We start from the raw sequence: 27,810 nt of genomic DNA on the forward strand, positions 1-27,810 counted from the left end.
CACTAATTTTAATATTTATAACCTAACAAACTTAGACTAACTATGCACCTATAGGCAGTGTATCTAGTCAGATTATAATATAGCTTGGGTAAGTCGGGTATCGATCACAGGGAACTGTGTTACTAATTAATCTTCTTGCTATCAAATTAACCTAATTATTAACAAGTTAAAAAAGGGTTTTATCTGATTTTACAAGGTCAGACGAACTTAACTCAAATTCAATCAATAAGTAAAAACACTCTTGTTTAGTTCGAATCCACTTCGTCCTTATGGACAGCTAATAATTATGTATTATCAAGTTGGTTTTAATTATATTAGTAATTTAAGTCAAACTTTATCAATAATTAATTGATTCATGTAAAACTATGTATGGTCACACACAATTAAACACAAAACCAATTATGAATATGAATATGCTATATAAGATTTATTATGTAAATGCAATTATAGTCATAATCTACGTTCTCTAGCACAGCTAAGTTTATTTACTTTAATTACTAACTAAGACTGGTCAATCCTAGCTCTAACAATTTAGTTCACTAAATCATTGGGTAAACAAGTTCATGCACTTAATGGTCACTAAGCTACACAGAACATGAAATTAAGCAACTAAAGAAACAAACACAAGCATGCTAGGTAACTATAAATCCAACACAAGCAATTTACCAACTAAATAAATCCATATAAAACTAAGTTATTCATAAGTTAGAAGCTTCATCTAGCTAAACAAGAGTAGCTAGATTCAGCTGCTCATAATAGCAACTAACACACTAACACAAATCAAAGTATAAGGAAACATGTTCATAAGTATCAAATAAGTAAACTAAATTATGGACCGTCACTCTTTTGGTGTTGAAACCCTTTTTCCAGGACCTTTCTTTTGCTAAAAATCGCCTTCTGGAACCTCTTTCTCCAGCCAAAAGTTTTTCAAATCGTAATGGGCAAGGGAATTTATAGTTTTCTGATTTCCTGAGTTCACGTCATGAACCATAAGGATTCACGTCATGAATATGAGATAACCGTGTTCGGCAAGGACTCTTCCACCCACATGCATATCTTCTAGAACTCTCCACTCACGTTGTGAACCATGAATTGTTCACGTCGTGAGTACGTCTTTTGGGTGATTTTCAGTTCTTCTTTTCTTCAATCCACCAAAGTTCCATATTCTGTCAATTTCAGTCCCTATCTTTGAAGATGCTTCTATTTGGATGCAAAATAACAATTTAAACTCATAAGTACCATTATTCTATGCAAATGACCAAAATATTAATAGTAATGTAAATAAATATTGCCTAAAAATATGTATGAATATGGCAATATCAAATATAAAAAAACATATCTAATAGTCTTTAGGTTTTATAAATTACAAAAATGGTCATTTTCAGAATAAGTAGATGGTCTTTATGTTAAAAAAAATTATGTAAATTGTAATGCATGGTTCCTGGTATGCATTTAAATCATTAATTTATTTATTTTGAAAGGGTAACTCGACGAGTTGGTGGCCCTAACTCGTCGAGTAGAGGGTAGATTATACGCGAGGTTTAAGCTACCTACTCGACAAGTCAAGAGCACTCGACTTGACGAGTAGATCGGCCAGAGTGAAACCCTAATTTTGGGACTGCACCTTATTTAAGCTCTTAAACCCTTACCCTTAGCCTCATTTCCAGCCTCCTAGTCCCAAACCCTAATCCACGAAACCCTAGAGTGTTATTTGAGAGTGTGAGCCATTTTTAGTGATCTTTGTGTACTTTTGAAGCTTGTGGAAGAAGAAGAATATAGAGGGCTCAAGAAGGGAAGGGTAGATCCAAAAACTACATGCCATTTGCTACATTTTATGGTAATCAAGTTTCTATCTTGGCTATTAGTTCATTAGATTTCTTTATGTCCATATTTATGAAGGTTTTGGTCCAAGAATGATAGCTTTTGGAGAATGATCGACCCAAATGGGTGTTCTTCCAGATCTAGGACCTAGATGGGCTGATATGACATAAAGGTGCAAACTCTATGCCATTGGAGCCCCCATGCAAGCCTTAGAGTGTCAGATTGGCCTTTTAGACCCAAAAGGCCATGCATGTGGAAAAGGTGGGAACTTTATGTGTCCATTTAGTTTTAAGGTGTAGATCTGAGGTTGTAAGCTTTATTTGGGTGTAATGATGGCATAACACCAAGTTCTAGGTCCCAAAGAATTAGGGTTTGAGCTAAACCCTTTAAGAAGAGGTACTAATGGGGAAAGTTAGAAACTTTACCCTTAAAAGGGCATTGTAAGGGTTTTTATGAAGTATGAAGCTTGGATATGAAGTGTAGGGGCTTAATCCATTAAGATAGCCCAAACAGACAGGGGATCTTGGCAAGTCCAGAATGGGACTCGACGAGTTGAGTCGGGTTGTCCCGATTCTATGCCAAGTAGAACTCGACGAGTCTGTGAAGTTACTCGACGAGTTGACTCGGTTGATCACGAGTTTGAGTAGTATAGGTAACTCGACGAGTTGAGTCGACTGGGAGTTGACCTTGACTTTAACTTTGACCAGGAAGTTGACTTTGACCAGGGGTAAATGTAACACCCGGTTCCTGGTACGTATTTAAATTCAAGTAAGTTCATGTTTTGCTCTGGGACTCGGTGAGTTGGAGGCCCAACTCGTCGAGTAGAATCAATATTGACTGGGAAGTTTAATGATCTACTCAACGAGTCGGGAGACCGACGCGACGAGTAGAAGCTGTCTGGATGAAACCCTAATATTTGGGGTTTGCACTCTATTTAAACAACTTATAACGCGCCAACCCAACCTCCATTGTTCCTCCCAACCCAGAGAAAGCCCTAACTCGAACCCTAAGCTCTTTTTAGTATTCTTGAACTTTTGGTGACTTTTGTGTGCATTTGAAGTTGGAAGAGAAGAAGGAAGCTTGGGAGTTCATGTGGAAGCTAGTAGATCCAAAGGTTTTGCTTCATTCTCAGTTCATTCAAGGTAAAAAGCTTGAACCTTGACCATCTATCTTTTAGATCTTGTTTTGGGGCTATTTTTCTACCCCTTTAATGAGTTGTGAAGTTATAATCGGATTTTGTGAGTATTTTTGGATTTACACTTCAGATATGGAACCATTGAGGGTTCCCATGGCATAAAGGTGCCAACTTTATGGCCATGGGAGACCCATGCTTCTTATATACCTCTTTTTATGGCTTTTTGAGCCAAAAAAACCCCATGCATGGACATCAAGATTGCAACTTTACGTATAAAATGGACCCTAGGAGGTCAGATCTATGGTTTTGATGCATTAAGACCCATTATAATCGACTGAATAGTTTTGGAAAAAGAGGGACTCGACGAGTCGCTTGGGTGACTCAGCGAGTCGGGTCACATTTTCCCCCAAATGTCTTCTGAAAATGGTATTTGGTTGAGTGGAAGGAACACTCAGCCTGTTAGGGGTTTGTTATGGACCTGAAGATCAAAGGACTCGACGAGTTCAAGAAGGAACTCGACAAGTTCAAGGCAATGTCCCAACCACATGAAGACGTACTCGATGAGTTCAAGGATGAACTCGGCTAGTCATAGACTGAACACCTTCATATGGATGAAGATGAACTCGATTAGTTCAAGGACGAACTCAACGAGTCGGTTGAAGATAGTTCTATGTGTTGTTGAACGCGAACTCGTCGAGATCTTGCTAGACTCAAAGAGTAGGGACAGGTTGGTAGCTTTTTGTGGAGACGGGGACTCGGCAAGTTAGTGGACCAACTCGGCGAGGCAAGTCAACCAGATGTTGACTTTGGCCAAGGTTTTGATCTTGACTTTCACTTGGACTTGAGTGACCCTTGTAAGGGTTATGAGTATGAATTGATAACTTAGACAAGTTGTCTTGTAGGGATTAAGGAGTTGAGGATAGTTAATTTTCATACCGAGGACAGTGCAGACACTACATGACATTGAGGTGAGTTACCTTCCAGTAGAAGTGGGTCTAAGGCACCAAGGCCGACCCACTAGTATTTGATTACAGTTGAGATGATTGTCTTTGTGATAATTGTCTGGTTTGCTATTACTTGATGTGTTTTATATGCCAGTATGATATGTTCTATCTGGTAGTGGTAGTAGGAGGGGAATAGTCCCTCGATGGACCGAAGGGTAGGTCGGACACCCCAAATATGACTGACAACATGATTATGATATGTTATTATGTGATAGTGGTGATGGGTTTTGAGCATTCTAACACTCCTATGGTGTACATGCAACCCTGGAAACCTTGGATCTATGTGTTCTCTAATATTCATGCAAATAAGAATTTTCCAAGGTTTACATCCTAACTAGCATGGCATGGGGTACATGTAATATAAAACTAGTAGAATGACGTACCTTTGTAGTTGTTTCCATTCCTTAAGACTTTGTGAGCCTAGCACCTCAAGTGTGATGCCTCAAATGTTTCACACAACACCACAACTCTTGGAATAACTTGAGAGAAGAACACTTTGATCACAAAATCGGCTAGCCCTCCTTGTCTTGCATTAGTGGCTGATTTTGCTAGCTATGGAGCTCTTTATATAGTATGCCACATGTAGGGTTACACCATGTAAACCCTAATGTGCATGGATTTTCATTTCCCCATGATCCATGGGTTATAACCTCCATGGAGCACCCAATGGATCCTAACCTAATCTAGTGAATCATGAACCATAAGTCCACTATATAAGAATGAATGATTTACAAATCAATCCCCATATATTTAATTAGTCTCTTTTTTATCACAAAATTAATTCCAAATTAATTCTTGATCAATACTAATTAAATAATATGATTTCATATTAATATATTAGAACTTATAATATATTAACAAATCGTAAGTGTCCCTTTTCTCATTTTGTCTATCCAACAGTTGAGATGTCAATGCAACCCAAATGGACCATGCCAAGTCGGGTCAAGTACATACTAAATATAGTTATGGACTTAGACACCTTATCCAACAGTCTCCCACTTGGATAAGTCTAATAACTATAGTTACATGTATGACTTTAGGAACCGACCAACAATCGTAGCTCTTTCAAAGTCTCGCGGAACTGAGATGATGATGCGCCATTTAAGATAAGTGATCATATAATCCTCTGTTCTAGATATCAGCTAGACAAATACATGGAACAATGTCGTACTTATTGTCTAGCAGTTTGTTTCCCGATTTCCGATTTGTTTGACATAGAACTAAACTGAACACATCAATTTGGTTTTGACCAGGCCCGACACATAGGTCAAAACAAAATCATCGAGGGCCCCATATATCGCTTCTAATCCTCCAAGGACTAGAAGGAATAGATAAACTTCGACTCATATGCTTGTTCTACTACTTATTGAATCATACACAAATGCACGTTTTATAACATCGAGTTACCAATGCGTTTTAGTACAATCAATGTATAACCAACTCATAGTCAACAACTCATATCTCTAGGTTTGAAGACTTATATGATGTTACCGTCTCACGATCACTCGATATAGATTCCATGAAGTGATACAAGTGAGCGTGAGTTGAATCCAATACTTGGAACTTATAAGCACTTATGAATGTTGTAGCAACCACTGGCTATGTCTAGCACCTTAGACATCTACAAACCCAATTCATGACAGTCTTGGTTCATATCTACTTCCAACATATGACTGATTGTGGAGAGTTTGAATAAAGAAATTATTCTGGAAGTCAAAAAATGCAAAATTGAAACAATAGTAAATAATTGACACAAGATAGCAACACCTTACTTATAAATAAACAGCAAATTTTATTCAATCATCAAATGTCAATTTACATTTTACAAGTTTCAGAAATAGCTATCTAATCTGTAAAACTAATATCATCCTTTAGCCTGATGCGCCTCACATGCTGCAAATGCTTAACCCTACACAGTCCCTTCATGAGGGGATCTGCTGGGTTCTCATCTGATGATACCCTCTTCACCACGAGGATTCCTTCTTCTATCCAATGTCTAATGAAATGGTATTTTCTGTCGATGTGCCTGGATCACCCGTGATCCTTTGGTTCCTTCGCTAAGGCAACATCACCCTCATTGTCACAGAAAATCTCCATAGGCTCCTTAATAGCCGGTACAACTCCAAGGTCTCCAATGAAGTTCTTTAGCCATATAGCTCCTTTACCTCCTCGCTTGCTTCTATCTACTCTGATTTACAAGTTGAATCAGCCACTGTTTCCTGTTTGGAACTTTTCCAAGTAATCGATCCTCTATTTAGGGTAAGGACCCAACCCGACTGAGAGCGGAAATTATCCCTATCAGTCTGGAAGCCAGCATCACTATACCCCACTACTCTCAAGTCATCACTCCAACCAAGGGTAAGGACCCAATCCCTAATTCTTCGTAGGTACTTGAGAATATTCTTCACCGCAATCCAGTGAGCCTTGCCCGGATTCCCTTGATATCTACTGACCATGCTCAAGGCAAAGGCCACATCAGGGCGAGTACAAGTCATAGCATACATGATCGATCCTACAACGGAATCATACGACACTTGACTCATCTCAGCTATCTCAGCCTCTATACTCGGGCTCTGAGTCTTACTCAGTTTGGCGTTAGTCTGGATTAGTAATTCACCTTTCTTGGAATCCTGCATGCTGAACCTTTTCAGCACCTTATCCAAGTAGGTACTTCGACTAAGTCCAATTAGTCTTTTACTCCTTTCTCTCAATATCCTTATCCCTAGGATAAAGGCAGCTTCTCCAAGGTCCTTCATAGCGAAACACTTCCCAAGCCAGGATTTAACTTCCTGCAAGGTTGGGATGTCATTTCCTATATGTAGTATGTCATCCACATATAGTACCAAAAAGCTAACTATACTCCCACTAGCCTTAACATATACACAGGACTCATCTTCGCTCCTCGAAAAACCAAAGTCTTTGACTTTCTCATCGAAACAAAGATTCCATCTGCAAGATGCTTGTTTCAATCCATAGATGGATTTCTCAAGCTTACACACTCTATTAGGGTGCTTTGCATCGACAAAACCCTCTGGCTGACTCATGTAAACATCCTCAGCCAACTTTCCATTAAGGAAAGCGGTTTTGACATCTATTTTCCATATTTCATAATCATGAAATGCAGCTATGGCTAGCAAAACCCTAATAGACTTAATTTTTGCTACTGGTGAGAAGGTCTCGTCTAGTCAACTGCCGGAGTTTGAGTAAAGCCCTTTGCAACCAGTCGCACTTTAAAAGTGTGTACATTTCCATCCATGTCGGTTGTGACATCCCCAATTTCACGGCCAGAAAAGACCGGTTTCATTTATGCTTTTAAAATAATTTCAGAGTATATCCATTGATTTAAAAGAGTTACGGAATTTGTCCCCAAAACAATACATGATAAAATAAAGTTTATCAAAGCATTTCTTAATGAAATGTATTTTCATATATATCAAAACTCGGGATGTCATGTTCCGATACTGACACAAAAGCATAAACAATAAAACATAGACCTTACATTTATTTACACTAATGATTTACATCTCCTTTAATTTCTCAGTTAAATATGTCTTCGTATTGATACCTGTGATACAAAGAAAATTGAGTGGGTCAGGCTTGGGAGCTTGGTGAGCATATAGGGTTTTTAGCCCACAATATTATATTTATTATATTTAATCATCAACAATGAACCCAATTACCCATCCCTATTATCTTCTTTACTCTTAAGGTTTTAACCTAAGAATCAACTATCCTTCATTCATCAATTCCTAAGGATTTACCTAAGGAATTGGCACGAAGTCCATTGCTGCCAAAGTTTATCTATCAGGTACTAGATCCATAGCTATCAGGCGCTAACTCCATAGTCACCAAGGTTCACGTAACAGGCGCTAACTCCATAGTCACCAAGGTTCACTTAACTAGCGCTAACTCCATAGTCACTAAGGTTCACTTAACATGCACTAAATCCATAGTCGTCGGGGTTTATCTCGTTTATTGACAGTATTGGTTCCGAGACTCCTCTAGCAATACATATCAATAGGTTTTTATCTCGTTTACTGACTGTATCATTTCCGAGACTCCTCTCGTAATACAGGTCAATTGGTTTATATCTCGTTTATTGACAGTATTGGTTCCGAGACTCCTCTAGCAATACATATCAATGGGTTTTTAGAGTACAACAATGAACATGAAGTTCACAACACCTACAAGTTACAAGCTTGCTAGTGTTCCACTGGACTGTCTAGAATAGTCTGTGGTTGTCATCCCTACTCTGCTGAATGACGGGGCCATCGCTTGGGGAAAGGTGTCACTCATTTTTCACCTGTCACCCTCATCTCATGATCTATATCATCTTTTGTCTCATCCTCAAACTAATCTTTCCTCACACATCAACTATTTCATCTACCCATGTTCTACCCAACATATTTGTAGATATAAATTACATATATATAGTTTAAATCATTTAAAAACCTGTATAAAACATTCATTCAACATCCATCTCAAGTAAACAAACAACGTATAAACACATAGCACATATTTCATAGCAAATACTTCACATCTATGCGGTAGAAGAAAGTAACTACACACTCACATGATTAGACGATTATCGAATAGCACTACGGCTCTTTGAGTAGAAATTCTTCGATGAAACCGGGATATCTTCACACACCGGGCTTCTCGCGGGCAGAGCTTCGGCTCGGAAACTCTTTTCTTCTCGGGATCTTCGGGCTTCGGGACTCGCTTCGGGTCTCGGGATGATGTCAGTGCTTCGGGAGTACTTCAAGACAGCTAGAGAGGGTATCGGGAGTGAGAGAGTGAAGAAATTAGCAACCAAAACCCGACTGCCCTTCGATTCTATTTATAGGGTTGATTTTTCGATTTTCACGTTGTGAACCACTTGTTCACGTTGTGGCCTTAGACGTCATCAGGTGCGTAGGTATCAACTTGGGTCTGCAAGCTCCATAAGGGTCAAATCTCCGAATTCAGGTCGTGAACACTGTTTTCACGTCGTGGTCTCTGACACAGCTTTGGGGTTCGCGCCCCAAACTTCAGAAATTCATAACTTTTGCGTACGAGCTTCGTTTTCGACGTTCTTTATATCCACGCGTAGATGAGACTAAGATCTACAACTTTCATTTAGACTCCATTGGCTAATTTCGAATTTATGTTTATTATATTATTTTTATATTATTTCTAGTAGGCCAGGACAGGAAAACTCCGTTAGAAATTCATAACTTCTTCATCTGAACTCCGTTTCTCGTCTGTCTTTTTACCGTTGCACTACTAATAACGAGATCTTCGATTCTCATTTAGATTTTTTCGACCAAAAATCACTTGATCTCAAATTTGAGTTTCAGGCTGCATACTGCTAAGCTGAAACTTAGAAAAATCATAACTTCCTCATACGAAGTGAGATTTGGGCATTATTTTTAAGCACACTCTCGGTTTAACGAACTCTAATGCTTTCGTTTAGATTACTAAGGCTAGATATCGCTCTATCTTAAATTCATATTTTACGTCGTGCTGTGTCGTGCCAGTTCTATCGCGAAACTTCAACATGTCATAACTTCTTTGTTATAACTCGGATTTCGGCGTTCTTTATATATTCGGAATCCTTGTCACGACCACTACAACATAGTTAAGATTATTTCATTATAAATAATCTTTTATCAAAAAGTGACTTTGATGCCCATCTTCTCTAAACTGACTAGCCCAGATCTACGGGCGTTACATCGGTCTTCTTCTTGAAGATCCATTTGTACCCGACCATCTTACGACCCGGTACATTGCCAACCAAGTTCCAAACTTGATTGTCATACATAGATTGGATCTCGTTGTCCATGGTCTCTTTCCATTTGGCGGACTCTTGGCCTGCCAGGGCTTCCTTAAAGTTGTTAGGTTCATCCAGATTTATCAGTGTCCTATCACTGATAAATTCATCACCTTCCGTAGTAATATGAAACCCTTAGTAATGCTCAGGAGGATTCCTAACTCTTGTGGAACGTCTCAGAGGTACGGACTCATCAACAGGAGTTTCCTCCTCAGGTTGATTGCTAGGGTTTTATGTTCCTTCACCGCTTGACTCTTGAATTTCTTCAAGATCAATTTGCCTCCCACTGTTTCCTTGGCTTATGAGTTCTCTCTCATGAAAGACCCCTCTTCTTGCCACAAAGACCACATTCTCACTGGGTCTGTAGAAGATGTAACCAAAAGAATTATGTGGGTAGCCGATGAAAATACACCGCTCACTTCGAGGTTCGAGCTTGTCTTGAGTCTCACTTCTCACGAAAGCTTCACAACTCCAAATTTTGATGTGGTATAAATTGGGAATTTTCCCAGTCAACATCTCGTGAGGTGTTTTGGCAACCTTCTTGGTAGGGACCAGATTTAGGATATGGGCGGCAGTCTCTAAGGCATGCCCCCAAAATGAGATTGGTAACGAAGCTCGACTCATCATGGAATGAACCATGTCTAACAAAGTCTGATTACACCTCTTAGCCACACCATTCAGCTATGGTGTTCTGGGAGGTGTCAATTGTGAACAATTCCACATTCCCTAAGATAGTCAAGGAACTCTGTACTAAGATACTTTCCACCTCGATCGGATCGGATAATCTTAATGTTTTTGCCCAGTTGATTCCCCACTTCCTGTTTAAACTCTTTGAACTTTTCAAAGGTTTCTGACGTATGCTTGATTAAGTAGACATAACCATATCTACTGTAATCATCAGTAAAAGTCACATAGAAGCGGTTTGCATCTCTAGTGGTGGTTATGAAGGGTCCACCCACATATGTATGTATGAGGTCCAACAAACCTTCACCCCTAGCACAAGAACCAGTGAAGGGTGACTTTGTCATTTTTCCAAGTAAACAAGACTCGCAACTATCATTTGACTTTAATTCAAAGGACTCCAAAACTCCAGCCTTCTGGAGTTGTCCTATGTGCTTCTTGTTGACATGTCCAAGACGACAATGCCACAAGGATGCTTTATCCAAACTAGTGGAAGAATCGATATGTAATACATTATTTCCTAAGTTGTCTATAACCAACACAATTTCATATACACCATTACAAGGTAATGCTTTAAAATAAAGAACATTATTATAAAAAGCATTAATACCACCAACTTCATTATCAAATGAAAAAGTAAATCCTTGTTTGTACAAACCATGGAAGGAAATAATATTTCTCGCCATTTCAGACGAGTAAAAACACTTATTTAAATCTAACACTAGCCCACTATCTACAAACAAAGAGTAAACTCCAATCTTGGTGACAGGTGGAGCTTTCCTATTCCCCATGATCAAGTTTATCTTTCCATGCTCCACATCCTCACTTCTTCTTAGGCCCTGCAAATCAAAACATATATGAATACCATAACCTGTATCAAGAACCGAAGAAGTAGAATGTGATGAGTTATTAGACAATATAGTGTAAATATCTGCATGGGTAGGTTTGACCTTCCCATCTTTAACATCTTGCAGGTACTTGGGGCAGTTTCGTTTCCAGTGCCCCTTTTCCTGAAAATAGAAGCATTGAGCTTCCTTAGGGTTGGAAGAAGGAGTGATGGAACCACCTTTGGTTCCACTTGAAGAGGAACCATCAAGAGACTTTCCCTTGGTACCCTTCGAGGGGGTCTTCATCTTCTTCCCTCTACTTTGCCCGATTTCCAGAACAGGAGCAGCGGTAGGAGTAGGAGTAGTAACAACCAATTTTCCCTTAAGACTAGTTTTAGCGGTCTTCAAAATCTCTTGAAGTTTTCCGAGTGTGACCTCTTCCTTGTTCATGTGATATGTCATTCGGAATTAATCATAACAAGCAGGTAAGGAGTGCAATATGATATCAATAGCCAATTCCTCAGGGAAGTTCACATTCAGTTTCAGTAAACAGTCAACATACCTTTGCATTTTTCTGCATGTGACCTGTGATGGGTTCACCATCCTTCATTCGGGTTGTTATCACTGAAGAGATGATTTCATACCTCTCTTGACGAGCACTCTGATGGTAGCGGTCCATCAGGTCCATGTGCATCTCAAAAGGGTAAAAGTCCTCATAGGACTTCTGGAGTTTAGCTTTCATTATGGCCAACATGATACATGCCACCTTGGTAGCATCTCTCTCATGTGCCCTAAAGTCGGCGATCTCCTCTGGAGTAGTAGTAGACTCATCAATTTCCTTCAGCTCCTAGTCGAGGACATATTCCTTGTCCTCGTAACGTGTGACCATCCAGATGTTCCTGATCCAATCATTAAAGTTTGAACCATCAAAGATGACTCTCCCACAAAGGTTCATGAGAGAGAAGGAGCTGGTAGGGTTTGAACTAGAAGCAACATTGTTGGAAGACATCTGAAAAGAAGAAAGACAAGTTTAGATTAGGTATAGAATCCTTAACAAGACACCCAAATGTAATATTAAGGCTAGGACCCAACACAATACTTTATAACTTGGAAGAGGGATGCCGTAATCCAAGCTATAAAATATTTGAAGGTAGGTGAATGACGATTCACCAATTTCCACCATGAAAAATGAAATGAATTGTTAGGTTTTAATTGGATTGAAACTCTTAGATTCTTTTGAGATTCGTTGAACTTTTCAATGGCATGTTTAAATCTCGATTGTACCCTCTTAAGTTTGTGACTGGGATGTCGATGATCACAAACAAGGTGTGAATAACCATTCAAATTTACTTGGTACCCTTAATGTTTATCACCTAATCAATGTGTCGGTTACCCACACGCGCTCCACCGATCTATGATAAATATTAAGTCACCGTTTTCCACTCTTACTAGTCCATGTTAGTGTGTTGGTTACCTACACATGCTCCACCAACGACTTAGTAAGGTTCAAAGTGTAATTTCATGGGTTAGCACCAATTTTACATTTTCCTAAAGTAACTAAAATTGGGAATTTATAAAAGTTTTAGTTACTTTATGTTTTTCATTATAATTTTAATGAGGATTATAGTCCTTGTCCTACCCGTTCGGCTAACGACCCTCCACCAGTCAAGGAAGCGGTGGGTGAGAGTGGACACCCATTAAGCTGCCATTTTATAGGCAACAACCTTATACTCCCCTTATAGACCGACTTCGTGAATGAGGCCTACTAACGGTAAGACAAACTTGCTCTTATATATATATATATATATATATATATATATATATATATATGTATGTATATATATATATATATATATATATATATATATTATTAACTTATAATCTTATAAAGTATAAGGGTTGAATTTGAACTTTTAAAACTCTAGGGTATGAAATTAAAGTTTTCTAAAGTGACTTTACAAATTTCAAAACTTGAGTCGTTCGGCTAACGACCCTCCACCAGTCAAGGAAGCGGTGGGTGAGAGTGGACACCCATTAAACTGCCATTTTATAGGCAACAACCTTATACTCCCCTTATAGACCGACTTCGTGAATGAGGCCTACTAACGGTAAGACAAACTTGCTCTTATATATATATATATATATATATATATATATATATATATATATATATATATATATATATATATATATATGTATATATATGTATGTATATATATATATATATATATATATATATATATATATATTATTATTATTATTAACTTATAATCTTATAAAGTATAAGGGTTAAATTTGAACTTTTAAAACTCTAGGGTATGAAATTAAAGTTTTCTAAAGTGACTTTACAAATTTCAAAACTTGAGGGCAAGTTTTGAAACTATTCAAAACCTTTCATATTCATAACTTATGAGTTTAATGGTTTATTAAAATGAAGACTCTTCATTTTATGTAACCTATGGTTCTTTAATGACTTTTAAAGAAGTGACTTTTGGTAATCCATAACTTGAGGACAAATTATGGACTCCATCAATGACATTTAGATCAAGAATTCCACTAACAAACAATTTGCAAATAATTCCTATGTTCTTCTAAAACTCATAAGTATGAACATTCATATCAATAATTTCAAGAATCATATAAACACATATAAAAACTTAAAATTTTGATAATAACCATTGAAAATGGACTAGCGTAGTCATTACACCATCAAAAACAGGTTTTATAAGACCAAAACAGTTTAGGGTAATGTTTGTAGTCCATTTCCAACAGCAAAACTCGAAATTCTGCACACAGGTGCTCCTACTCTTCGAGTGCAAGAACCTACTCGACGAGTAGGATGCATTTTTCCATGAACTCGTCGAGCCCCCCCCCCCCCCCCCCCCATGGACTCGGTGAGTTCACTGTCCAAATTGTAGAATTTTCGAAATTTTCAAGCAGTTTGCATCAAATACAAAGAAAACAAGCCTAGGCTTTGATACCACTGATGGGTTTTGAGCATTCTAATACTCATATGGTGTACATGCAACCCTAGAAACCTTGGATCTATGTTTTCTCTAATATTCATGCAAATAAGAATTTTCCAAGGTTTACATCCTAACTAGCATGGCATGGGGTACATGTAATATAAAACTAGTAGAATGACATACCTTTGTAGTTGCTTCAATTCCTTAAGACTTTGTGAGCCTAGCACCTCAAGTGTGATGCCTCAAATGTTTCACAAAACACCACAACTCTTGGAATAACTTGAGAGAATAACACTTTGATCACAAAATCGGCTAGCCCTCCTTGTCTTGCATTAGTGGCCGATTTTGCTAGCTATGGAGCTCTTTATATAGTGTTCCACATGTAGGGTTACACCATGTAAACCCTAATGTGCATGGCTTTTCATTTCCCCATGATCCATGGGTTATAACCTCCATGGAGCATCCATGGAGCACCCAATGGGTCCTAGCCTAATCTAGTGAATCATGAACCATAAGTCCACTATATAAGAATGAATGATTTACAAATCAATCCCCATATATTTAATTAGTCTCTTTTTTATCACAAAATTAATTCCAAATTAATTCTTGATCAATACTAATTAAATAATATGATTTCATATTAATATAATAGAACTTATAATATATTAACAAATCGTAAGTGTCGTTTTTCTCATTTTGTCTATCCAACAGTTGAGATGTCGATGCAACCCAAGATACTAAATATAGTTATAGACTTAGACACCTTATCCAACAGTCTCCCACTTGAATAAGTCTAATAACTATAGTTACAGGTATGACTTCAAGAACCGACCAGCACTGCAGAATGGCTTGACATGGGTAGGTCAGCACCCTAGAATGGCTTGACATGGGTAGGTTGGGTACCCCAGAATTGCCCGACAGTATGTATGTTGAATGGTATGTGGCACGATGGAGGAACTCACTAAGCTTTGTGCTTACGATTTTCAGTTTCGGTTTCAGGTACCTCTTCATCTAAGGGGAAGGAGCCGGCAGGGTAGCAGCGTATCGCACACACATGATTCCGCATTGAGAACCCTGGGATTGTACTCTGATACTATACTATTAGACATGATGGTTTTTGAAAACATGTAACTATGGTTTTGTGGTTTGATGTGATATCAGTAATGTTTTACTCAAACACTTTTACAAGTATTATAATTAAAAACAAAAAATTTTGGTCTCGATTTTTGGGATGTTAAAGTAAAATGGTCATTTTACCCTAAGAAGGATTATAAGATTTTGATTAAGTATTATTGTGAAATTGATAGTCGGGGAGTCGTTGGAGCAGCCGTCGGAGATTCCTCATACGAGATTTCACAACTAGCATACAAGGCGAGTCTTCTTCCAGTAGGAATGGGTCTAAGGTACCAAGGTCGACCCGTTTATGTATGTTAGCAATGTCGTGGTTAGCCCGATGTAGTTATATGTTTTCGGACTTCGGTCTGATGTCGGGGTAAGCCCAAGGAATGTTCGTATGCTTGATGTCTTTGTGATTCTTGCATGTGTTAGTTTATGTGTTCCGGACTTCGGCCCGATGTCGGGGCAAGCTCGAGGAAGGTCTAACTTATATGTTATGTGTTTCGGACTCAGGTCCGATGCCAGGGCAAGCCCGAGGAATGTTTATATGTTTATGTTATATGTTTATGTGTTATATGCCGGTTGCTATGTTATATGTATACCGGACTTCGGTCCGATATCGGGCGGGGCCTGATGCCGGACTTTGGTCCGATGTCGGGCGGGGCCCGATGAAGTGGGCAAGGCCCAATGTATGTTATTATGTGATTATGTGTATGGTATGTGGTAGTTTGGGGAGACTTACTAAGCTTCGTGTTTACAAGTTTTCAGTTTTGGTTTCAGGTACTTCAGGTAGCAAAGGGAAGAGCTCTGGATGACTGCATGACACACACCACAGTTTTCGCCTGGGATGAGTCACTCTGATATTTGATATGATTTTGATACATTGACAGATATTATGTTATTTTGAGTTACACGACTTATTGTTTTTATTCGATGATTGGTATTCATGTTTCTTTTGTTAATGATTTTAAAATGAAATTTTTGGACCGTATTTTTGGGATGTTTCATAAATTGTCTTCTACAAAATTATCTAATGATCTTATGTAAAAATTATATTTTATTTAATGGTTCTTATGCTTGAGATGATTATCGAAACGATCGTTATAAAATTATTTAATGGTCCCATGTTTAAAAAATTTACATAAATAACCCTTATAATAGCAAAATTACGGAAGTGGCCCACATGTTAGCAGATTTTATGGTAAGGGTCCATCTTTAAGGCAAAGTTACAAAAATGGGCCCTACAATAACATATATAGCAAGAATAGTCCTTATGTAATACTGAAATTACAAAATAGTCTCCAAGTAAGACAAAATTACAATAATGATCTTAGTATAAAAGCGAAATTATAAAAATGGTCCTAGAGAACAGTACACAAATGGTATAAAAAAATATAGGTTTAATAAACTCGCCGCAACGTGTAGGTATCCGTGCTAGTTTTTTTTATATACATTAAGATGTTAAACAAACATATATGAACATAAATTAGTACAAACAAACAAAAAATCTTGTTGATATTTTGTTCGTTTATCAGATAAACGAACATCATGTCAAATAGTTCAACAAGCAACAAGGATTCACTATTCATTCGGTTCGTTTAGAGTTATGCTCCTATGAAAAAAATCTCGGATAGAAGTAAGAGTTTCTGCATCTAACTTTTCCTCCATCCCATATATTTATTGAATTTCAATATATTTGTAGTATGATAATTTGAGGCATGAATGCAAGATAGTATTTTCTAATCTTTCAACTATAACCACTTGAAACTTTTCCAACTGCGATCTATGGATACAAATCTTTTAACTTTTAAGTTCCTCAGAATAAGCAAAAAGACTATAACAAGCTTCCTTTACCAAACACCAAAACCAAAACTAATACAACCAATTGAATTATATTGAATCAAATCGTAAACTTTAAAAAAAGAATAGTTGAATTCACTCTGGAATCTTGAATTCATGTTATCTCGAATAGTTGCCATGCATATTCTGCATCAAATCAAGAGGCTTAGCTACTTCTCACTTCTTTCATGGACATTTGTGTTTTTAGCTTCATGTTTTCTCTTCCCTCGTGAACTTCGTCTTGATTTTGGTGTTCGAGTTTTTGTAGGATTCTTCTGAGAGTTTTCTTGAATGCCATTGCCAGTCATCATCACTTTCTCACTGTTGGATGCAATTTCAAGAGTTACATCAGGCCATGGTGTTCTCTTTGCAGCAACTGTCACCTCTAATGGAGGATCAATTATCCACCTGAATCAAAATCAGAAACAAATCTCAACAACAGAATCACAAGAAAGAAAATCTTGAATTGTAACTTGAGGAAGAACTAAGAAGACTAACCCAGAAGGAAATTTGCTATCTGCACGAGCCTCTGCACGAAGCCACCACATCATCACTTTCTTCCCACAATTCCCTAATGGTTCCACCATTGATGAGTCTTTAAGCAAAGAAAGAGGATTTTCAATTTCATCAACTTCGTTCAAATCCTTGATCCACTCAGGTTTGAATTCAGATTCTTCCCAGACTAATCTTGAGTTCATTACAAATCCAGACCATTCCAGTTTTTGGGGCAACACGATTGCCATATCACCAATGTAATTTGCACTCTTTTGTTCATATGCAGAAAAATTAAACGTGTGCCACCCAATTGAATGATCAGATGAGTTGCAAGCTGGACCTTGGATTGGCAATGGTGATTTCTTGTTGTTGTCTGGTTCGTTTATATTCTTTTGAACCTCAAAAGGGTCTTCGTTAGAATGACTGGAATGAAGAAGAATCCCTACTGAAACAGCACCAATCCATTCCACTTTTTGGATCTCATCGAAGAGTTCTAAACTATGCATGTTGCTTTCATCGGCAAACATAACAATTCCATCTAGTTTCTCTTCTCTCACAACTCTGGATCATTAAGATTTACATCTATTAAATTTTGATCTTGGATTTGAATTCAAATAGAATATGTAATGATTACCTTAAAGCTTGCAATCGCATCTCGGATTCCAGCTTGTGACGAGCGTTCCAAAAAATGGGCATCTTCTTCTCGAACCCAATATGCTTGATTTGAAGTTTCGATTTTGCCAGCAACGCTGCCGTTTCATTGGTGGCGCCACCAGCTTCCACCACGATCCATACGACTTCGTAGGGCAAATTCATCAATGTGTGCATCAATCCGGTTAGATGTAAAGCTTGAAAAGTTCGAACGTAAGTTGGAGTGACAACAATCAAAGGTCTAGGGTTTTTAATCCCGTACTGAACCTTCTGTTCCCGCTGAACAGTTTCCATGATTCTGTGAGCTTTCATTACCTCCTCCGGGTTGGGGTGGGGCCACGGTCGGATCCGGATCCCGTGCCGGCCAACCACCACCCTGCTACTACTCGTAACAGCATCGGTTTTATTGAGCAGCGGTGGTGAGATATTTCTGAGAGAAGTAGTGAAAGAGAGGGATTCGGCGATATCGGCGGCAAACGGCGAAGTTAATCTCGAGGTGTAGAGATTGTTAGTGGACGAATTTGAGAAGAGGAGGAAGAAAACAAGACGAGAGAATCTGAATCCAAGGACAAGAGAAATAAGGCAGCATAGACAATGGAAGACTATCCAAAAAATAGCCGCCGGAGATTTCGTAGCGCCGCCGCCATCAGCAGATGCATCTAACGGCGATACGCCTCTAAAGCTATTGCTCCGGCCACGGTTGGCGTGGCCCTGCTGCAATAACTGAAACTTCATCTGACTCCAATTGATTCCCCCCCTCTCTCTATGAATGCTATACAAAGAGATGCAGATGGGTTTGGATCCTTGAAGCTTGAAGAGATGATTCCGATTGTTGTTGCATAAGATGGTGATATGTTGAGGGAATGATGGAGGTGGGTTCAGCTAACTTGGTATAGGGTTGTTGAATTGTACAAATCAAATAAGATGCTTTGAATCTAAGGATCAATCTGATAGGTTTTGTCGAATTATAAATTCATATCTGAATTTCAACGGCAGGTATGGAGTGAGAGGAAGAATTGTCGGCCAACGAACTGGGGTCGTTGAGTCGTTCTCTTTCCAGGCGAAGAAGAAAGGGTTTCCGATTTACAACATCAGATATCGGCGTTCCATATTCCGACACAGTGTAGCTTCTTTGAGCAGAAGGTGGAGTAAATCCAGCTGTCCGTACCTTTCATTTAGGAATTTTCTTTTACAAACACAGAATTTATAATTACTAATTAACAACAAAGAGTAATATTTTTTATTTTATTAAAAAGAAACAAAAAAAATTGTCTAAAAATTATGATTTTATCATAACATCATTTTTGATGTCATGATTTTATAAAGCTTTTTTCATAAAGATAATTTATCAGATTTATCACTTTTTAACTAGTTACCATGTCGCATAGGTATTATTTTAACAAGTGACGAGCTTAATGATATTTAGGTTACACGGAGTCAAGTCGTTAAGGTTCGCCAAAGAATAGGAGCACTACCCCCTAGCGCTCGGGTCCCTATGGGTTTGACGATATGAGAGAGAATTGCTTGAAGCTGATTGGTTACAAGAAATTTGACTAGATCTATCATTTTTTCCAAACAAAATTTCATATTTTTTATTTAAAAAAAACATTTTTTTTTCTCAATTTCAAATTTTTAAATTTCAATCCAATCCTTATAAATTAACACCATACTCTCACAATTTCACATACATATATTATCATTCTTTCTCTTACAAATTGGTTCTTTTAGTTATTAAAAAAAATGTCGTCTTCGTCTTCATCATCATCATCAGACGATGTTTTCGATGACATAATACAGTCAGTTATCTCCATACGTAATAGGCTACAACGACATCTTAACAACCATGAAGTGAGCAATGAGAAACATAAACAAAGAATATATATCCAGAGACATCGTGTAGCAGCCTACCGTCGTCTCATGCATGATTATTTTGACGAGCAGCTCTCTTTCAGGGATATTATTTATACCGATAGTTCTGGATGCATAAAGATTTGTTTATGCATATTGTCGAAGGTGTGAGTTTAGTGTCTGAGTATATACGTTCTCCAAGATATATTGTTGTATTTCGTATGTTAGCATATAGTACCCCCATGATGCACTAGACGACAATTTTAGGATTTCTACAACTACCGTTGTACCGCATGAGAAAGTCTTTACGAACGTTGCATATTTGTCATGCCTTTGTATGGTCCACGATATTTGCTTCATCCTACTTCTAGTGACATATAAAAGTTATATGTTCATCATGTGAATGCGCATGGTTTACGTGAGATGTTAGGATGTTTAGATTGCAAGCATTGGAGATAGAATTTGTATCCTAAAGCATATCATGGACAATACACAAATGGAAATTATCATTACTGCCTCAAATTCATAATTTGTACTCCGAGGAAAGAATACAAATCTGGGTACTATTTTAAGGATGGAATCGATCTTGACCTTTCTATTTTCATTAGAAATGTCATATCCGGATGACCCTCAAAGGTCCAGATTTAAAAGAGTCCAAGAAAAAACAAAAAAAAAAGATATCGAACACGCGTTTGGAGCACTTAAAAGGCGTTGGTAGATAGTTGCCAGAGCATTTTTGTTTCGTAATGTTTCTACTATGACAGAGGTTATGTATACTTGTATCATATTGCATAATATGATACTAGAACATTAAGGAAATGCGATATGTGTGTACGACGAGAATGAAGTCATCCCCGAGACAGATGCACTTGAATTTGGTGGTCAAGAATAAATATGAAGAATGAGGATAGTCAACAATGCAGTAATCCATCCCGATCTTTGTCGCCATTTGACCAATCATCTTTGGATGATGGATAATGTTGATCTTAATATGCCTTCGGAAGACAAATTAGAATGCCAATTTTCAGAGGAAGACCCGTTGATTTAGTGTATTTTTTATGAAATGTTTTTTTTTATGTATTAAGTTGTGTTTCTAGGTATTAAGTCATGTTTCTAGTTATTAAGTCGTGGTTTGAATTATTAACTAGTGTTTCTAGGTATTTTAAGATTTAATTTATTGTAACTTTTTTTTTAATTTAATACAAAATGTTTGTGTTTTAAAAAATATAATTTATTTGATATTAGTTGTTTGTGGTTTAAAAAAATAAAATGTATTTAATATTAATTGTTTGTGTTTTTAAAAAAATATAATTAAATTAAATTTGAAAATGAAAAAAATGGAGTGATAGGAGTGTTACAACTCTCTATGAAATGCTAAGAATTTGGTGCTAGCGAGGTGATAAAAAAATGACGCGACACTCAAAAAAGTGATGTAGCAAGTTGCTAGGAGTGTTACCACTCCCTCCAGCCTTACACATAAGCACCTAAGTGTAAAAAAACAAATAAAATGTCATAGAGTAATTTTTCTAATTTATATATATGAACATGGTTTTCATGGTGATTTTTATTTTGGTGAGTCAAAATTAGAATATATAAATGAGTTTTTGTTTTGTTCTTCGTCACAAATTTGATTCGTCGATTAGGTTTAACTTCATCATCATCTTCATTGTCATATTCAATTTAAGTTCATCAGACCGAACAGTTCTCCATGGGGAGCATTGATACTGTTCGTCAAAAAGACATATGGTTCACATCGGATGTGCATTGATTACCGGGAGTTGAACAAGTTAACGGTGAAGAACCGTTATTCTCTTCCGTGGATTGATGACCTCTTTGATCAGTTGCAAGATGCATATTGGTTCTCCAAGATAGATCTGAGGTCTAGGTATCATCAGGTGAGAGTGAGAGAGGAGGACGTGGATAAGACTGTGTTTCTGACTCATTATGGGCATTACAAGTTCGTGGTGATGCCATTTTGGCTCACCAATGAGCCTGATGTATTCATGGATTTGATGAATCGAGTATGTAGGCCAATGCTCGACTGATCTGTCATTGTGTTTATTGATGATATATTGATGAATCGAGTATGTAGGCCAATGCTCAACATATATTTAATACTTTTATTAATACTTGTATTAAAATCATGTTCATGAAAGGGAATATTCACTCACTTATTAAAGTGACGACTTTAAAATTGGGCAGCGCTTCGCTTCTAGCAACCGTCTTTTCCTTTGACGTAACCTAGTATTATTATCGTTAAGTTTTAGTCTAATATTTATTGCGCCTAATTATTAGTCTAGATTTATTATTAACTCAAAGTTACTTCAAGATCTATCAAGTAAGGAACAACCAGGTAGGATCATATCGGAGGTAAGGTCCGTTTGGTATACGAAGTATACTGTTTGGAAATCCCACGTTAAACACCTCACTAAATCACAGCCTAGACATCATCAAGTAGATCAATCGGTATAACGACTTGGAATCACTGATAAATCTTGTTTATAGATTCATAATAACTATAATGAACTTAAACATAAGTTATACTTAAAGTATGGTAAACATAACTCACTTAAAAGACAGTTTAGCGAGGAGCCGAGCTCTGCACGGTCAGAACTTCTGAGCCGAAAGCTCTTCTTCTCGGGGCCTTCTGGCACTCCGGGACTCGCTACTAACACCTAGGAGGTACTTCTGGATTAGGTGTCTAAGTTCATAACTATTTCTGGAATGTACTTGACCCGGTTAGCATGGTCCATTTGGGTTACATGGCATTGCAACACTTGGATAGAATAAATGAAAGAAAGGACACTTATGGTTTATTAATATATTATAAGTTCTAATATATTAATAATATTATTTAATTAGTATTGATCAAGAATTAATTTAGAATTAATTTGGTGATCAAAAGGATACTAATTAAATATATGGGGTTGATTGTGTAAATCATCAATTCTTTTATAGTGCGCTAATGATCCATGGTTTATTGAATTAGGCTAAAACCCATAAGGTGATCCATGGATAGTCCATGGAGGTTATGAACCCATGGATCATGGAATATGAAAAGCCATATCAATTAGGGTTTACATGAGGTAACCTTACTTGTCACACAACTATAAAAGGACCCCATGGGCTATCAAAATCGGCATTAAGTGAAGAAGTAAGAGGGCTAGCCGATTTTGAGTGTGTGTGAACTTCTCTAAAAGTTATTCCAAGATTTGTGGTGTTGTGTGAGACATTTGAGGCATCACATTTGGGGTGCTAGGCTCACAAAGTTCTCAAGGAATCCAAGCAACAAGAAAGGTATGTTCTTCTACTAGCTTTTATGTTTCATGTTCCCTCATGCCATGCTAGTTAGGTTAAGAACCTTGGAAAATCGAATTTGCATGTATCTTAGTAAAACATAGATCCAAGGTTTCTAGGGTTGCATGTACACCTTAGGAGTGTTAGAATGCTCAAAACACTTCAGTGGTATCAGAGCCTAGGCTTGTTTTCTTGATACTTGATGCAAATTGTTGAAAAAACTCAAGATTTCTGCATTCTGCTGAGTGAACTCGCCGAGTCCATGGGGGGACTCGACGAGTTCTTGTGTTATTTCATCCTACTCGTCGAGTAGGTTCATGAACTCGACGAGTAGGAGGCCCAGAATGTAGTTTTTCGAGTTTTGCTGATGGAAATGGACAAGAATCATTACCCTTAACTGTTTTGGATTTATAAAACCTGTTTTTGATGTGGTAATGATTATGCTAATCCATTTACAATGGTAATTATCAAAATTTCAAGTTTTATATGTGTTTTTATAATTCTTGAAATTGTTGATATGAATGTTCATACAGTTATGAGTTTAGTAGATCATAGGAATTATTTGCAAATAGTTTGTTAGTTTAATTCTTGATCTTGATGTGTTTTAATGGAATCCATAATTTGTCCTCAAGTTATGGATTACCAAAAGTATTTCTTTTGAAGTCCGTTAATGAACACATAGGTTACACAAAATGAAGAGTCTTTCATTTTAATAAACCATTAACTCATAAGTTATGAAGTTGAAAAGTTTTGAAAGTTACAAAACTTGCCCTCAAGTTTTGGAACATGTAAAGTCACCTTAAAAACTTTAGTTCCAACCCCTAGAATTTTAAAAGTTGAAATTCAACCCTTGTACTTTATAATATTATAAGTTAATAATACATATATATATATATATATATATATATATATATATATATATATATATATATATATATATATATATATATAAGATCAAGTCGTTTTACCGTTAGTAGGCCTCATTCATGAAGCCAATCTATAAGGGGGTATAAGGTTGCTGCCTATAAAATGGCAGCTTAATGGGTGTCCACTCTCACCCACCGCTTCCTTGACTGGTGGAGGGTCGTTAGCCGAACGGGTAGGACAATGACTTTAATCCTCATAAAAATTTTAATGATTATAAATTAACTAAATGTTTTATAAATTCCCAATCTTAGTTACTTTAGGAAAATGTGAATTTGGTGCTAACCCATGAAATTACACTTTGCACCTTGCTTAAGTCGTTAATGGAGCGTGTGTGGTTAACCGGCACGCTAACTTGGATTTAACAAGGTAGGCAAATGGTGGCTTAAGGTTTATCATAGATCGGTGGAGCGCGTGTGGTTAACTTACACATCGGTTAGGTGATAAACATTAAGAGTACCAAGTAATTTGCATTGTTATTCACACCTTGTTCTGTGATCCTCGGCATCCCAGTCACAAAACTTGAAAGGCACATGCGAGATTGAAACATGCCATTGAAAAGTTTAATGAATCTCAAAAGAATCTAGGAGTTTCAAAACCAATTAAAACCTAGTAATATATTTCATTTTCATGGTGGAAATTGGTGAATCGTCATTCACCTACCTTCAAATATTTTATAGCTTGGATTACGACATCCCTTTTCTAAGTTATAAAATATTGTGTTGGATCCTAGCCTTAATATTACATTTGGGTGTCTTATTAAGGACTATCTTTATATCTAATCTAAACTTGTCCTTCTTTCTTTTCAGATGTCTGTCCAACAATGTTGCTTCTGGCTCAAACCCTACCGACTCCTTCTCTCTCATGAACCTTTGTACGAGAGTCATCTTCGATGGATCCAACTTCAATGATTGGATCAGGAAAATTAAGATGGTCACTCGGTATGAGGCCAAGGAATATGTCCTCGACAAGGAGCTTAAGGATCTTGATGAGTCTACTGCTACTCCCAAGGAGATCACTGACTTTGGGGCACATGAGAGAGATGCTAACAAAGTGGCATGTATCATATTGGCCACGATGATAGTCGAGCTCCAAAAGTCCTATGAGGACTATTACCCTTTTGAGATGCACCAGGACTTGATGGAAAGATACCATCAGAGTGCTCGTCAAGAGCGGTATGAAATCATCTCCTCCATGATAACAACCCGAATGAAAAATGGTGAACCCATCACGGGCCACATGCAGAAAATGCAAAGATTCATGGACCGTTTGCTGAAATTGAATGTGAACTTCCCTGAGGAGTTGGCAATTGACATCATTTTGCACGCCTTACCTTCTTGTTATGATCAATTCCGAATGACATATCACATGAACAAGGAGGAAGTTACACTCAGCAAACTTCAAGGACTTTTGAAGACCCCCGAAACCGGTCTTAAAAGTAAATCGGTTGTTACCACTCCTACTCCTACCGCCGCCCCTGTTTTGCCTATCGGGCAAGGTAAATGAAAGAAGAGGAAGAGCCCTTCAAAGGGTACCAAAGGAAAGTCTCTTGATGACTCCTCTTCAAGTAGAACCAAAAGTGGTTCCGTCACTCCTTATGCCAACCCTAAAGAGGCTGAATGCTTCTATTGCCATGAAAAAGCGCACTGGAAGTGAAACTGCCCAAAGTACTTCCAAGATGTTAAGGATGGGAAATTAAAACCCAACCATGCAGGTATTTGCACTATATTGTCTAATAACTCACCCCATTCTAATTCTTGGGTCCTTGATATTGGTTGTGGTATTCACATATGTTCTGATTTGCCGGGACTAAGAAGAAGTGAGAATGTGGAGCATGGGAAGATACACTTAATCATGGGGAATAAGAAAGTTTCACCTGTCACCAAGATTGAAGTTTATTCTTTGTTTCTAAGTAGTGGGTTAACATTAGATTTGAATAAATGTTGTTACTCGTATGAAATGGCGAGAAATATTATTTCCTTTCATGGTTTTTACAAACAAGGGTTTACCTTTTCGTTTGATAATGAATGTGGTGGTATTAATTCTTTCTTTAATAATGTTCTTTATTTTAAAGCATTGCCTTGTGACGGTGTGTATGAAATTGTGTCGGTTGTAGATAACCTAGGAAATAATGTGTTGTGTATTTATTCTTCCACTAACTTGGATAAAGCATCGTTATGGCATTGTCGTCTTGGACAAGTAAGCAAGAAACGCATAAGCCAACTCCAAAAGGATGGAGTCTTGGAGTCATTTGATCTAAAGTCGGATGATAGTTGTGAATCTTGTTTACTTGGAAAAATAAAAAAATCACCTTTCACTGGTTCTTGTGTAACACTCGTGTTTCTAGCCTAGGCATTTATATTGAGGTGATAGTCTAGGTTAACCTTTGTAACTCATTTTGAAGAAATGAAAATGAATTATGTGAATATTATGTGAATTATGTGTTTTATGCTTAATCATTAGGGTTTAATTAATTAAGAATAAAAATAAGCATCAAAATTAAAGTGTGAGATAAAGCCGATATCTTTAAATAAAGTTGTAGTGGTCGAAACAAGGATTTCGGGGATATAAAGAATACCAAAATCCGAGTTATAATGAAGAAGTTATGACCTGTCGAAGTTTCGCGACAAAACCGGCACGGTGCCGAGTGTCGTAAAAAGTGAGTTTTTGATAAACTACTTTTTAGCCTTATTGATCTAAACTAAAGTCGTAGTATTCGTTAAACCGAGAAGTTCGATAAAAAGAACGCCCAAATCTGACTTCGTATGAGAAAGTTATGATTTTTCGAAGTTTCAGCTTAGTAGTAGACAGCTAAAAACTCGAATTTTAGATCGAGTGATTTTTAGCCAACACAACCTAAAAGAGAATTGAAGGTCTCGTCATTAGTAGCACAACGGTAAAAAGTCTAACGAAAACGGACGTCGGATGAAGAAGTTATGAATTTTTAACGGATTTCTTGTCCTGGTCTGTTAAAAATAATAATATAAAAATTAAAGTCAAAATTAGTTGAAGAAGTCTAAACGAAACTTGTAGTGCGTAATTTTACCTACGCCTGCATATAAAGAACGTCAAAAACGGAGCTCGTATGCGAAAAGTTATGGATTTTAGAAGTTTTGGCGTGAAAATCGAGAAAATTCGCATAGTCACGAGCTGCCACGTCACCCTCGCTCAAAACGCGCCACGTGTCCTGCTGAGTCATCCGAGCTACTGAGTCATTCGAGCTGCTGAGTCATACGAGCACCTGGCCTTATCCGAAGTGGTCCAATAGCGGTGCGACACGTACCCTCTTAGCACATGTCCGAACCCTCGCAGGCTGCCACGAACCTACCCTACTTCAGACCTAGACCTCGGTCCAATCACAGACTGCCAGCGAAGCCTTCGCATGCGCAGACCA

At 37.5% G+C, this 27,810-nt stretch overlaps 1 protein-coding gene across 1 annotated transcript; it reads right to left on the reverse strand.

The window, feature by feature from the left end:
- Positions 1–17,095: 17,095 nt before the first annotated feature.
- Positions 17,096–19,532, reverse strand: LOC111902739 (beta-1,4-xylosyltransferase IRX14). Its single transcript, XM_023898548.3, has 3 exons — positions 18,331–19,532; positions 17,700–18,257; positions 17,096–17,609 (listed from the first exon to the last, which is right to left on the reverse strand). The coding sequence occupies exons 1-3, from the start codon at positions 19,080–19,082 to the stop codon at positions 17,372–17,374; spliced, it is 1,548 nt and encodes a 515-aa protein (XP_023754316.1). The 5' UTR covers positions 19,083–19,532; the 3' UTR covers positions 17,096–17,371.
- Positions 19,533–27,810: the final 8,278 nt, after the last annotated feature.

This window comes from Lactuca sativa, chromosome 2, assembly GCF_002870075.4.
Source record: "Lactuca sativa cultivar Salinas chromosome 2, Lsat_Salinas_v11, whole genome shotgun sequence".
In the NCBI taxonomy this organism is placed as follows: domain Eukaryota; kingdom Viridiplantae; phylum Streptophyta; class Magnoliopsida; order Asterales; family Asteraceae; genus Lactuca; species Lactuca sativa.

Bases quoted from the DNA above. Each gene is read 5' to 3' on its own strand.
- LOC111902739 (XM_023898548.3), bottom strand. From the start codon at position 19,082: ATGAAGTTTCAGTTATTGCAGCAGGGCCACGCCAACCGTGGCCGGAGC. The intron at 18,258-18,330 runs GTAATCATTACA...TTAATGATCCAG, and splicing joins ATGCGATTGCAAGCTTTAAG to AGTTGTGAGAGAAGAGAAAC. The intron at 17,610-17,699 runs GTTAGTCTTCTT...ATTTTGATTCAG, and splicing joins GATAGCAAATTTCCTTCTGG to GTGGATAATTGATCCTCCAT.